The 12,596-nt window shown below is 39.2% G+C and overlaps 1 protein-coding gene across 6 annotated transcripts in view; it reads right to left on the reverse strand.

Annotated features, from left to right (window-relative positions):
* BTRC (beta-transducin repeat containing E3 ubiquitin protein ligase) overlaps positions 1–12,596 on the reverse strand; it is a 119,755-nt gene that overhangs the window by 81,684 nt on the left and 25,475 nt on the right. For 4 of the 6 annotated variants that reach the window (XM_021536362.3, XM_021536363.3, XM_021536361.3 and 1 more), the window contains one exon: positions 10,618–10,725. The exons of the other annotated variants lie outside the window; for them this stretch is intronic. In XM_021536362.3, coding sequence (XP_021392037.1) covers positions 10,618–10,725 — 108 coding nt within the window. The remainder of the gene's footprint in view (positions 1–10,617; positions 10,726–12,596) is intronic. 6 annotated transcript variants of the gene reach the window in all.

The following is a 12,596-nucleotide window of genomic DNA, read 5'->3' on the forward strand; positions in this document are numbered from 1 at the left end:
GTGATTGTCCAATCACATTAAGCAAAAAAAAAAATTATAATTTTCTAATAAAAGAATTGAAAGTTACAGATTAGGCACTACATTTTATAATGTTTGGCTAGCAAAGCACTGCAGCCTTTGAACAGCTGCCACCCAAGAAACAAACCCTTGGGCTCTCCCGATTTGGCTAAAGCGAATTTAAATGTGGCAACACAACAGCCCCTCCTGCGACATTTAAATTTAATAGCTCACTATTAGGTTCTGCCGCAATAAAATAATTTTAAATCTACAACACCGTTTTCTTTAACTAGAACAAGGAGTTACAAAGTATTATTTTAAATTTCATTGAACTGGGTAAGAAAGAAGAGTTGGACATGCTGTGGAGACCATCAAATGGGGTGAGTAGCCAAGCAACCAAAGAACGAAAGATAAAGAGGTACACAGGTTCTCACCTTCAGCTACATTGGGGTGGCAAACATTTTGTTCCTAAGGAAATGGTACAGCTCTAGACCACCGCCTATTTGAGATCCAGTAGTTGCAGCTTTTTTGTTACAACATGAATGGCTTATTAAACCTACAGCATATCTGTTTTATTTAACTTCTTGGTGGAAAGGGGCCAGGAAAACAAAATGTACTTAAATGCTGAATTTTTTTTCCAGGCTGAATGCCTTTCATCCAGTAAGACATTCAAAGCAGTGACCCAGCAAATGGATTGAAAAAGCAATCTTCCGTCTCAGTGCCACATTATCATTCCTATTCAGTATTCTCGGTGAGATATCTCAATCAGCTGGATGTGTGTGTAAGTGACAGCGCAGCCCATTGCTGGGTTAATTAAACATTTGACTTTAACACCCTCCCCATCATTAAGCAAATAAAAACAGATAATTCAAACTGCACTTCATCCACGGGGTACACAACATACATGTCAAAATTAAGAGAGTCCAAGGCCCTCGGGGAGTTCTACTCGGGGAGGTAATCAGTTTAAATCTTATCTGGTTTATCAATTATTCTATTGATTAAAGCAGGGTGATTATACAAAACTCCCTCTTGCCACATGGGATACATGTAAGCAGAGCAGGACAACACACAGAGACTCAAAAACGATTTAAAGAAAATACAGACAGATGAATAACAGTCTATTAGTACAAGCCAGCAATCCATAGCTGGAAAATCTGATACTTCTTCAAAGCTAGTGAATTAAGTCCTTCCAAATTAGAGTACCAATACTTTTAGTTCATCTGCTCTCAAATCAGATCTGTATGTTGAAAGAACCACATTTATTCATTTTAAACAGGTAATTTTTTTGCCTGAAATATGTTTTATTGATACAGTCCCAGAACATAACAAAGACACCAAACACCAGTAAATCCAGACTTTTAAAAGGCATTATACTCATCTATCAGTGACTCTGAAAAAGTGGATGGAAAGGGCATTCTTTGTATTTTTACCCTCCCACATACATACATGGCGTAGCCAAAAGTCAAATGTTATATTTTAATGATTTAAGTGTGACAGATCAACTCAGAAAAAAAAAGAATGTGCTGTGGAGTTGCGGAGGTTTTTTGCTTTTGCAACTCTCCAAAGTGAGATATTAGCAGTTGTGGGAGCTGCCATTGCCATGTACTCCTCATTTTCAACAAGCCCTCACAGAAAATCCCACCACAGTGCTCCTTAACAAAACTCTTGCATACAGCTGCACTATACAAAGCAATTCCAGTTACTTCTCATTTTTTCTTCCAGCTGAAGACCTTTTCTCTTCACGTGTCTGTATCCTCAGCTTATAATCACAGTCCCACCTCCACCATCTTCCAGTAATATTATGTTTCAAATTTCATCTTATCCTAAACTGGACTGTACAAGACTTTGCCCTACACATACAAAACAGGAACTTTTCAAAAACAAAGCACTGCAGACTACTGCAAAGAACAATTGGATTTTTTTTTCCCTAAAAGTTCCTTCAAAGCAATAATTAGCAGCAAAAGAAAGCTCAGCTTTAAACCAGGGCCTTTTTTTTTTTTTTTTCCTACAGTATATCCCATGATCTGTTTCATAATGGTCATACTGGTAGCATAAATTAATCATCTAATCACATCTCAGCTCTTAATCAGGACACAGGGTATGAACCACAGCAGTCAATACACCGCCAAGCCAGAGCCCCACCACCTCACCAGCCAGTGTTGTTGGAGTTGCAGGCACAGGAATTTTAAGCAACAAGGACAGCTAAACAGCAGGCCTGAGGTGTGTTCTTGCCCTTCACCTTCAGGAGGGGATTATGTGCCGCTCCACATTGGCATTGTGTGTGCATCCAACCATACTTCAGCCTCCTCTTTGCAGATCTCTTTTCTTCTTTGGAAGCAAACTAGAAGCCTGAATTAGCATGCTGTATTTTGCTCTCACCACTAGAAATACTGAGGGTGCTATTTGTAATTGTATTCTTTTAAGAGGTTTGTTCTCTGCAGCTGTTTTCTGCTTGCAGTGTATTTTGTGTAATCAGCACATCATCATAAATACATTGGCTGTTCCCCCGAGGGAAGCTGTCACTGTTTAATTTACAGAACAACCTGGCCAATGTGAATTCTAACACTACAGCACTATGGCAAGAAGTTACCACACTCAGAAAAACAGGTTTCTATGAATTTTTATATCAAGAGCTGGTCCCAGGACAATTTAGTTTCTAGAAATAGATTGATTTTAAAAGCACTGTATACACTGGATGGAATAGATTCTTTCCCATTTACAGCCTCTTAAGGCAGCACCAAAACCACTCTCACATTATTTTAAAGGAGACAATCTCACCACAACCATCTTCACTTCTGACTTACCAAAAGAAGGCACTAGACGTAATTATGCTATCCTACACACCAATTCTGTGTGTGTGTTTGGGATTTTTAATGAACAACCACCACAACATCAATGTGTTAAGTTTGTCTTCATTTGCACAAGGGAACGTACTGTGTTGCAAGGTCAAATGTTATTACCTACATCAAAGGGTTGCTGCACAGTTTATTACTCTGAAGATATGATAGAAGAGCAAGGTATATTCCTGAAAGAGTAGAAGTGTAAGCAGCTTTATTGGCTGAATGAAGAGTTACTTCCTTTGTTCACTGGATCTATGGCTGTATTTTGACAGAATAAATCATGGGGATTTTTTTTTAGAAGGTAGGCAAAAAGCAATGGTTGATCTTGCTATGTACAGACACAATTTAGAAAATTCTACAATGGTACCAAATTATATTGGTAGTTACTTAAGAACTAGATATGAGCCCCAAATAAATATTTGCGTATGATCGATGAGTTACTTGGCTATTTCATTCACAATGGCAACTAGAAGCAGTCTACCTGACTACTTAGAAAGGGAGCCAAGAAGACTGACAACCTGATTTTTTTTCTATACTTATACACACACACATATCTTTAAACATGGAAATACATAAACAAAATGCCAGAGGGAAATAACTATAAACATAAATAAAATACAAAAACCAGAATTCGCAAAAATATAACCTTCTTTGGGAATTCTCCTCAAAAAGCAACAAAAACCTGTTTCATCTATTTAACAAAAATCTGCATTTTATTTTGGGGGGCAGCTGGTTGTTAAATAACTTTAGCAGCAATTTTGCTAATTCACATTAGTAATTAGAAGCCATGTTTAACATCACCAGACACAAGGCAAGTATACAAACATCATAAAAAAATCATGTATATGACAGAGTATTGGTTGTGTATTTTCATAAAGAGTTTAACTTTACTTAGTTGAGATGTATTTTAGAAAATTATTTTTATTTCAAATATAACAAAATACAAGAAACCATTAAAGCAAAACAAATACCATCTTGTCTCTGATATGTTTTATGTTTATGAGAATGACCTACCAAACACAGGTAAAACTGAGTGAAAATAGCTGAGATTTTATGGAAAAGCGAGTAATCTGGTTATCTGTAGAGGAAATAATACAGGAAAGAGAATATCTGAGTATTTTTACACACTGTGTAAGTAATAGCCAACAGAAAGCAGAGGATATAAGAAGAAATCCACCTGACACTGGGCAGCGAAGTACTTCTTCAAGCTATGAATTTTAAGATTTAGCAACCGCATTTCTATAGAGAGTGTTTGGTTGATTCCCTGAAATTTTGCATGTATTCACTTTATTTCAAAGAAGAAACATTTCATTTTCTTCTCCTTATACGGAATTATTCAGAACTATCTCTGCATATTTCCTAAGAGTGACTAAATTCTAAGATTGGCTTAAATTTAGATGTTGGTAAGAAAGCATTTAACGATTTCTCCAAATTCATCATAAAATTCCATATTTGCATTTTTAAAGTAAAATTATTGGTGTTATCTCTTTGCCAGTTGTGCACAAATAGGTACAACTTGTACTTGTGCCACCAGCTCCCTCTGAAGTCCTCACTGCCCATGGAGCCATCAAATCCAAAGCGATAATGGGGTGATTTACAGGGACTAAGCTGGATCTAAGCGCACTGGACCATCTGTGGCTGGTGCGAGGGGCTTGGAGCGGGGTACCCTCAGAGCCTCCTTTCTCCACAGAAAGGGACAAAGCTGTAGGCTCTGGAGCAGCACGGAAGAGCCGCAGGAATGTTTTAAAGCGGCGAAGCCCCGCGGCTCGGCGCCCGGAGCCCCGGGCTGCAGTTCCGGGCGCGGCCGGGGGAGCGCAGCACAGTCCGCGCCATGGCCCGGCCCCCGCGCCGCGCCCGCGCACACGCACAGCCGCCTTCTAATTCAATTAGCGCAGCCTGCAACTCCAGAAAAGAGTAATTCAATTAGTGCATTGTGCAGCTCCACAATACCTCCAAGCAGATGTTCGCAATCCTGAGGAACTGGAGCTAGCTTTAAAGATACCTGTATGCCTCCAACGCGGTGCTGCATATGCTGTTTGTCACTACGGCTTTACACCTTCCTGACTCCTAACGAGGGAGGAAGGAAAACTCGGATGAGTTTTGTTTCATTTTTTAAACCAAACAGTAGAACTGGTGCTGGTGTGCTAGAAACCTTGCCCTCACCTTAGTGGGAAAAGCACATTAGTAGTAACCGGACCATCACTACCAAGGCTGAAGAAGTGGGAGGCCTTGTAGCTACCATGCAGTTTAAATTAATCATTGTGCTGGACACACTGAGGTGGTATTTCTCACTGAGAGATACCGTCACACTTCTTGATACTCAGATTAAAGAGCTAATAAAAGCACATGGAACTTCTGAGGATCAATATAAGTGCAGAACAAATGCCAATTTCTGTTACTAAATGTAATTACTCAATGTAATTGGAAATTAGTGATGTGCTACAAAAAACAACCAAACCCATACCACTGATCCACAAAGAAGGATTTTTTTTCTAATCCCCTTCATTTCACTGCCATCTGAAAGGAGGAAAATATCTCTTGCTACTACCCAAGAGCTAAGATCTTGCAGCACACCCTGAGCAACTCCCTGAGTTTGGTGGGCTCCCCAGCATAACCCAGCCTCTGCACAGGTTAAACCACCAGCCAGACAATGTCACCAGATTTAGAGAGGGATAAATCCTAAATATGTTTAAGGAAGCTCTTCTGTAGTCACTGGGCACTTTAAATAAAGAAATCCAGGCTAAGCACTGTGGTCTTCCTACAGTGAAGCTCCCTAAAATCTGAGCTACAAATGGGGCTGAAGTCAAACACAAAAATGTGATTTGGCTTCATTCCTGCTCCTTCTTTTATAATCTCTCATGCCTTTATAATTGCTCCTGCCAGGTGGTAAAATGAGGAAAAACAGAAAAGACTCCTACTGAACACCTCCGACAAGAAACTTGGCTTAAAAAACCAGGTGTCACATTGTGGCAGTTCAATATTTCATAGCCAATACAAGGAATGTGCAACAGCACTGCAACTTTAAATCTTTGCCTCCTGTGTCAGTCTATCTCCTCTCATTGTAATGCCAAAGGGAACAGCAATCAGAGTGGAGATGTTCAACGTGATAGAGGTCAGGACACCAGTGGATCAACGTACCAGAAACACGACCTTGTTTATTTTTTCCCCCAGTATTATTGTTTACAGGGTGCTTTGCTCATGTACCTTGTGGTTCTTAGCTAAAAGATGAAATTACAGCCCAGGATGAAGCGCTCAGGCACACATCCAATTTGTGTTTCCATCTCAGAAAACAAAAAGCTTCTGAGGCCCTCGGGCTGCCATTCAAACTTGGAGAGGCTGACATTTTTAACAGCATGAACCAGAGACTGGCAGAGGAATGATCTAATGCATTTCTGACTTGTCAATCAAAGACCTCACCTCTGCTGTCTTGTAAACAGTTGGGGGCCACCTAACTACATTCACAACCAGGGCAGAGCCTGCTGCCAGCCAGGGGGGTGCTGGAGCCACATGCTCTGGCTATTAGTCACCAAAATTAGGATTCTGCTTTAGAGGTGCACTGTAAACAGCCCCCGGGCAAGCTTCACACAGCTACTGGCAGAGCGAGAGGGGTGAATACAAAGCAGGCTTAGTGTCTCCATGCTGATGGAGTCTATGACTGGACACCCCATATCTTTCCCAATTAGAGACAGAACTATGCACACCAGCAAACACTGCCTCCAAAGCCAAACAATTTCCTTCAAATGTATTTCTCACAAACACATTTCTGAGCATGCAGTTTGCCCACCCCAAGACTCTAGCTCTAACCTCCTGTATAACCAGAAATGATGTACTACTACTCACATTTACACTGTATTTCCAGCAATAAAACGTCAACTTCTAAAACAAAAGTGTGTGAACAGGCTGAAGGAAATTTAGAGACACAACTGATTCTACCAATACACTGGCAATGATTCTTTGACAAATATTCCACTTTATAACACAAAAAATATAAACACTAGGAAAAAATAATATAAAAGTAATTTGCAGAATAAGTTCATGTCTGTCTCATAGGGACAACAGACTTCCACCACTACATACCTTTAACATCTTTTGCATTTTCACCTTTCTGCAAAAGTAATCTCAGTCAATAGAGGTCACATACATACTGCACAGCCTCAAGTACACTCCCTTCTGCTTCAATTTGCCTAGTCCAGTACACTCATACCTGCCTCCCCAGGCCAGAGCTTTTAGCCCAGACCAAGGAAGTCTCACATGCTCACTTCTGCAAAACCAAGCAGAAGCTTATCCCCTTCACCTGACAAACCCTGAGGTGTAGTTCTTCATGACCACGATCTTCAGGTAAAACAAAATGCAAATTTCTGACATTCTATAGAGACACTTCCGTATTCAACAAGATGCTGCTACCTCCACCACAGAAGTTAATCCTCCTCTTTGATTACTAGAGCCTATTACAGAAATAAAAGTTTCATATTTGACAAAATAAAGCTGACAAGACAACTCTCTTCTTTTCCACCTGTGTCTAGGCTCCAGACAAAGGTAGTAAAAGCATGACTCTTGATCCAAGAAGTTTACAATCTAAACAGGAGCTGGTATTTGTGTTGGCTGTGAATTAGGTAAAAAGGAAGAGGCGGACTGCTCTCTGTGATTATGGTGATACATCAAGACTTTCAAATTCCTCTTCAAGCCTCCTCATTTATACAACAGCCTAAAGAAATGAATTCAAGGAAATACTTTGGTCTTCTGCAAACCTGGAAGGATTAATACAATCATTCCCTTGGCATACTTGATGGGTGTAATTGTAAATTTGAATTTTCAGAGTGCTCCAACTATGAAAAACAACATAAATAGAGCCTGGTGAGTATCCAAGGAAAAATATTTTAACAGGGAAAGTAATTATCTTCACATGGAAAATGTCATTAAAACAGACACCTATTGGTACATTTGGAAACTTCCAAAGCACAAATTTCTAAGAAAAACAGAGAGTATTCTGCATAATTTTTTTTTATTATTAGGAGAATCTACATGCAACCTAATTTTCAGTTGCTTTGCAGATTAACAGTACTGTAAAATCTGGCATCCAAGACACTGAAAATTGAATAGCTGGCCTTTGTCTCTTGTTAAAATACCCTTTTTGACTTGACCACTTCCCACAGTGCCTTATAGGAGTTCATGTTCCAATTTGCTGCCATTTTCCACCATGATTGCTTTGAAATTCAGTTACACAGTAGACTATCAATTGCAAAGCCCTTTGAGATAAAAAGAGATGCAAAAAAGAACTGTTTCTAGCTCCTTATTCCCCTATGCATGGGTTTAGCCTTAAAGCCTTTCTCACTGCAGGATGATTGCCTAAAAACAGGGTTGAGGAACCAGAAGATCCTGTTTTCACCTGTCTCAAAAAATAAAAACAAAAAGAAGAAAAATGAAGTTACCTGACAATATTAACAGAATCATCTCTATCTAAATCAACTACCTGCCAATGCTTCCCATGAGGAGTCAGCAAGACTTTAACTGAGCTGTTCAAAAAGAGCATCTTTCCACATTTCTCTCTGAGCATATGAAGGCAGGCATGTAAATAACTAGACAAATTCAGCAGTGACTAAGTAGCCTTCCAGATGGCATCTTCTCTTTTGCCACAAGCAAAGAACATTGATATGCTTCTCCAGTTACTTCAAGCTTGCTATGGAAAAAAGAAAGTAACTTAATATGAGAAAATTCACTGGGTTACAAGAAAGTCTTTAATGCTTTCCTGAAGATTTGATACAAAAAAAAAAAGCATTAAAGAATGATGAAATACTGCAACATCACTGCTTCCAGCAGGCTCCAAACCACTCCCTTCTGCACTGGAAAATGCAGAAGCCATGCCTCGGAGGGGAGTTTTCTTCAAACCATGCAAGCTAATGAGGATCAATCAGAGCCCATTGAAAAAAAATGGACTGCAATGTGGATGACTCAGTGCTGCAGAAGTCGGTGCTGGCAATGTGGTTTCTCTCTCAACCGGCAGTAAATGTGTTCCTCAACACAGCAGTCAGAACTCAGCGAAGAGTACCAGTTTACCATTTCAGATGGCAAGTATGACATACTTCCCCAATTCCTACAGTCACTAAATGCACATGGAAATGTCTCTCAAAATATGCAGAAATGTGAATGTCAGTCCTCCCAGTATCCCAACACAATCAATGGTTGTACAGCTGACTCATTTGACCCCAAATATCAATGTACTGCATTAGCAGAAGTTATTGCTCATATCTACCATTAGTAAGGACATCTTAAGCTTAAATAAATTAATTTCTCTTTCCCTTTGTAATATATGCCTATTTTAAGTAATCAAAAATAATTCAAGTAGAAAGGAAGAAGTCTCAATTTAGGTTTATAAATTACTTCCCATACACTGCTATGCTAAAAGAGATTTGAGATTCATTCAACAGCCAAAAGCTTAGAAATTAGGTCCATACGATTTAGTCAAATTATGCAAATCAGGATTAGGAGTCTAAACTGTTGTCTCTAGAGTCCTCTTAGACTACTAAAAAGTCGTGTTTCCCCCTCCCCCACAGAAAGCTCCACTAAAAGCTTGTTTCAGCAAAGGAGGCCTGGCAGGACACCTTCCAGAGTCCATCAGTGCTACTGCTGTGTCAGCAAAAAGAGTTGCACCAAAACCATGCAAGATACTTAAGCCTCCTCTGGGACTAAGAGGATTATTTCCACAGCACTATCCTCACTCTGGGAGCAAGAAGTAAAACTTAAAATAATCTTTGCATGCTTTCCTTTAGAGGCGCATAATGAACTTACCCCAAAAGAAGTGAAAATTTCAGAAAGATTCTGGCCTATTATTTTTATTTGGTTTTGAAAGATGCTGGTAAATAAAACTCTCTGCCACAGGTTAGGCCAGCAGTAGCACAATCTAACAGCATAAACCTTGAGTAAATGTTCATGCTACAACAAGCTCAAACATGCTCTCTGCAGAGATACTTCTAAAGTTCCTCAGTCACTGCAGTTCATAAAATACCTCAGAGTTTCCAATGTGAATATAACACCTCCAGAGCCCAGTCTCTGCTGTTATGTCCACATGTCATCAAAAATGCTTGCTTGTCTAGGTTTCTTGATGTTCACCCAGCACTTGTCTTACTCTCTACCCATGGGAAAATGTCTGCACTTTTTGAGTTCACTGGTCACCCAAAGGGTCTGAACAAACAGGTTTGGCAGAAAGCTGACTCATGACAGAGAAAAGCCTGAATCTAACAAATTCAGAGATCAAAGGATAAAAAAAAAAGGTTTCCTTTATTTGCCTTTTGACTGACAGCTTGCTTGGACAACAATTTTCTGTAGTCAAAATGTCCAGACTCCTGCTAACAAAGCTGAAGTAGAGAATTTCTGGCATCAGTTATCATCATGGCAATGGACTCACCCTCTCAGTCGTTTAAGTGGCACACAGAAAATTTAGATAGGAGGGGAATCACAAATAGCCAGAATAGCCAGATTGGAGACTGTGTGATGGATGCTGTTTGCCAGATATAATTAAGTGGTATCTTTTTGACACAATTTAAAACCAATGAAAAGAAGATGATTGTATCAAGCCAACTTAGATAAAATAATTATATCAAGGTAAATGAAAATGCCCCAGCTGCCCTGAATCTACACAAGATGGGTTAAAACACCAGAGATCAGAATGACAGAGGAGAGGCACAGAGTATGAACCAGAATAAATAGAGGTCAAGCAGGCAAGTAAAGGAAATGCACACACACACAGATGGAGAGGAAAGGAGTGAGGAGAGACAGAAAGTACCTGGAAAGCTGGGAGTGCGCCAGTCCCTGGGTTATACAGGCATCGCAGCGAGGGCATGCTGTCCGCCAGGCTGGAGCAGCCCAGCCACAGAGATCTGGGCATAGAGCACTGCAGAGAAAGGACAACTATGAGATGGGACTGTATGAGACAGGATGGCACAGATTACAGGAACTTTTAAGGCTTAGCCAAATGGCATCAACACAACTGCCCTTTAAGAGAGCATTAACTGCTGAAGCATCTTTTCCTTGAGAGAAGCTTTACAGATGTCATAGTAGCAAAAAAAAAGGCACTATGGATCAAGAAAATAAATTTTGATTAATATTCCACAACGTGTTGAGTTTTCCCAGTAATAAAATGTTTCTTTCCAATTTATCAGACCTCTTCTCTATCCACAGCAATGCTCCAGGCAGAACACGAGGCAAGCAATTTTGCAAAGAAAGCAGAAAAGTAGATTACAACTTTAAGTGTAATACTTGCAGGAAAAGGTTTGTGTTTTGTCTGTAAATGGGATAAAAGGAAAAACCTATGATCCAAGGTGAACAGGAAGTTTGTGACACTTTATAAGAGTTTCTGCTTGCCTTGTTGTTTGTTAAATGAAATACAATTTTTATAATAAATTGATTCCGTTACTACAAACAAAAATACAAAAAAGGAGCCAAAGCAGCCAATCAAGGAAAATACTAGCCATTTTGATAGTTAAAGCCATTACCCCTTGAAATAGAGAGCTGCTTATTCATTTTACACCACTACTATTAAATTTAGGGATGCATTATGATAGCAATTGCTTTTACCAGACACAGAGTTTTTGATGCCATAAGCACTACTGCATTTGTCTAATTACTGGCAAAGCAGGAAAAAACAAGTGTATTTTGAATTGGCAGATAGCCATGAAAATTGAGGGATGTGATAGATTAGCTGCTAGAGATTTTAAACCCTCACACAGCCATCTTTTTTCAATCCTGCCCCCACTTTTTTTCTTTTTTTTTTTTTTTTTTTTTTTTTCTTTTTTTTTTTTAATAGAGGGGGAAGGAATGGGAGGAAATTTGAGTGGAAAGGGCAGCTGGAATGGGTATGAAATGACAGCTGCCTTCTGAGCCTCCGTTTCTTCCTGCTCTTGAGCGGGCTAGAAAACCTTGCGCAATCTTGCGCTAAATGAGAAGTAAGAGCAACATAACCTATCTTTGAGTGAGCAGAAAGGTGATCACCAACATCCATAATCTAGTCCTGTGCAGACAGACACAGAGATTAACCTTATCTGTCACCACATTCTTTGCTGTACTTTGTTGCAATTTACACTGCTGTTCCAGAATTAGTATTTAAAGACTGCTGGGGAATATAACCTATAGAAATGTTCTCAATAGAAGTCTATGATACCTTAAAATACATTCCTCGCTGCATTTTCATAAAAAAAACCAAAAAAAACTCTTCCCTTTACAAAGATACTGAAACTCAAGAATTTGAGTACATATCAAATGAACTTGCTACTTGTATGTAATGCCCCTCCTGAAGCCAAAAAAATTACACCCATAGTATTGTAACAAGCTACAAAAGTGAGCCATACTTCCTTGTCCACCATTCTAACCTCCCAAACGCTTCCACATATAAAAGCCTTCCAAATGCCAGAAATCTTTTCTTTGCAATGTAATATGTATTACTACAGCTACTGAAAGCTGTTATGACAATAACTTTAAAAAAAAATACATACATTAAATGGACATCCATAGTTATGCATTTCACCAATTTTATTTATTTAAATCAAAATTGCTTATTATTCTCCAAGAATGTCACAGTAACAGAAGATTCACTACATGGTGCCTCTGATGATGCAGAGCAAATTCACTAGGTAAGGATCAGCTGCTTATTGTTATCCATCCCAGGATTCATAACATAATACAAAATAAATATGGGATTATTTTCTTTTTCCATACATAGTTATCCAAGACTTGCGGCTATTATTTATTTATTCCATATTCCATATT

The sequence above is a fragment of the Lonchura striata genome, chromosome 7 (assembly GCF_046129695.1).
Source record: "Lonchura striata isolate bLonStr1 chromosome 7, bLonStr1.mat, whole genome shotgun sequence".
In the NCBI taxonomy this organism is placed as follows: Eukaryota; Metazoa; Chordata; class Aves; order Passeriformes; family Estrildidae; genus Lonchura; species Lonchura striata.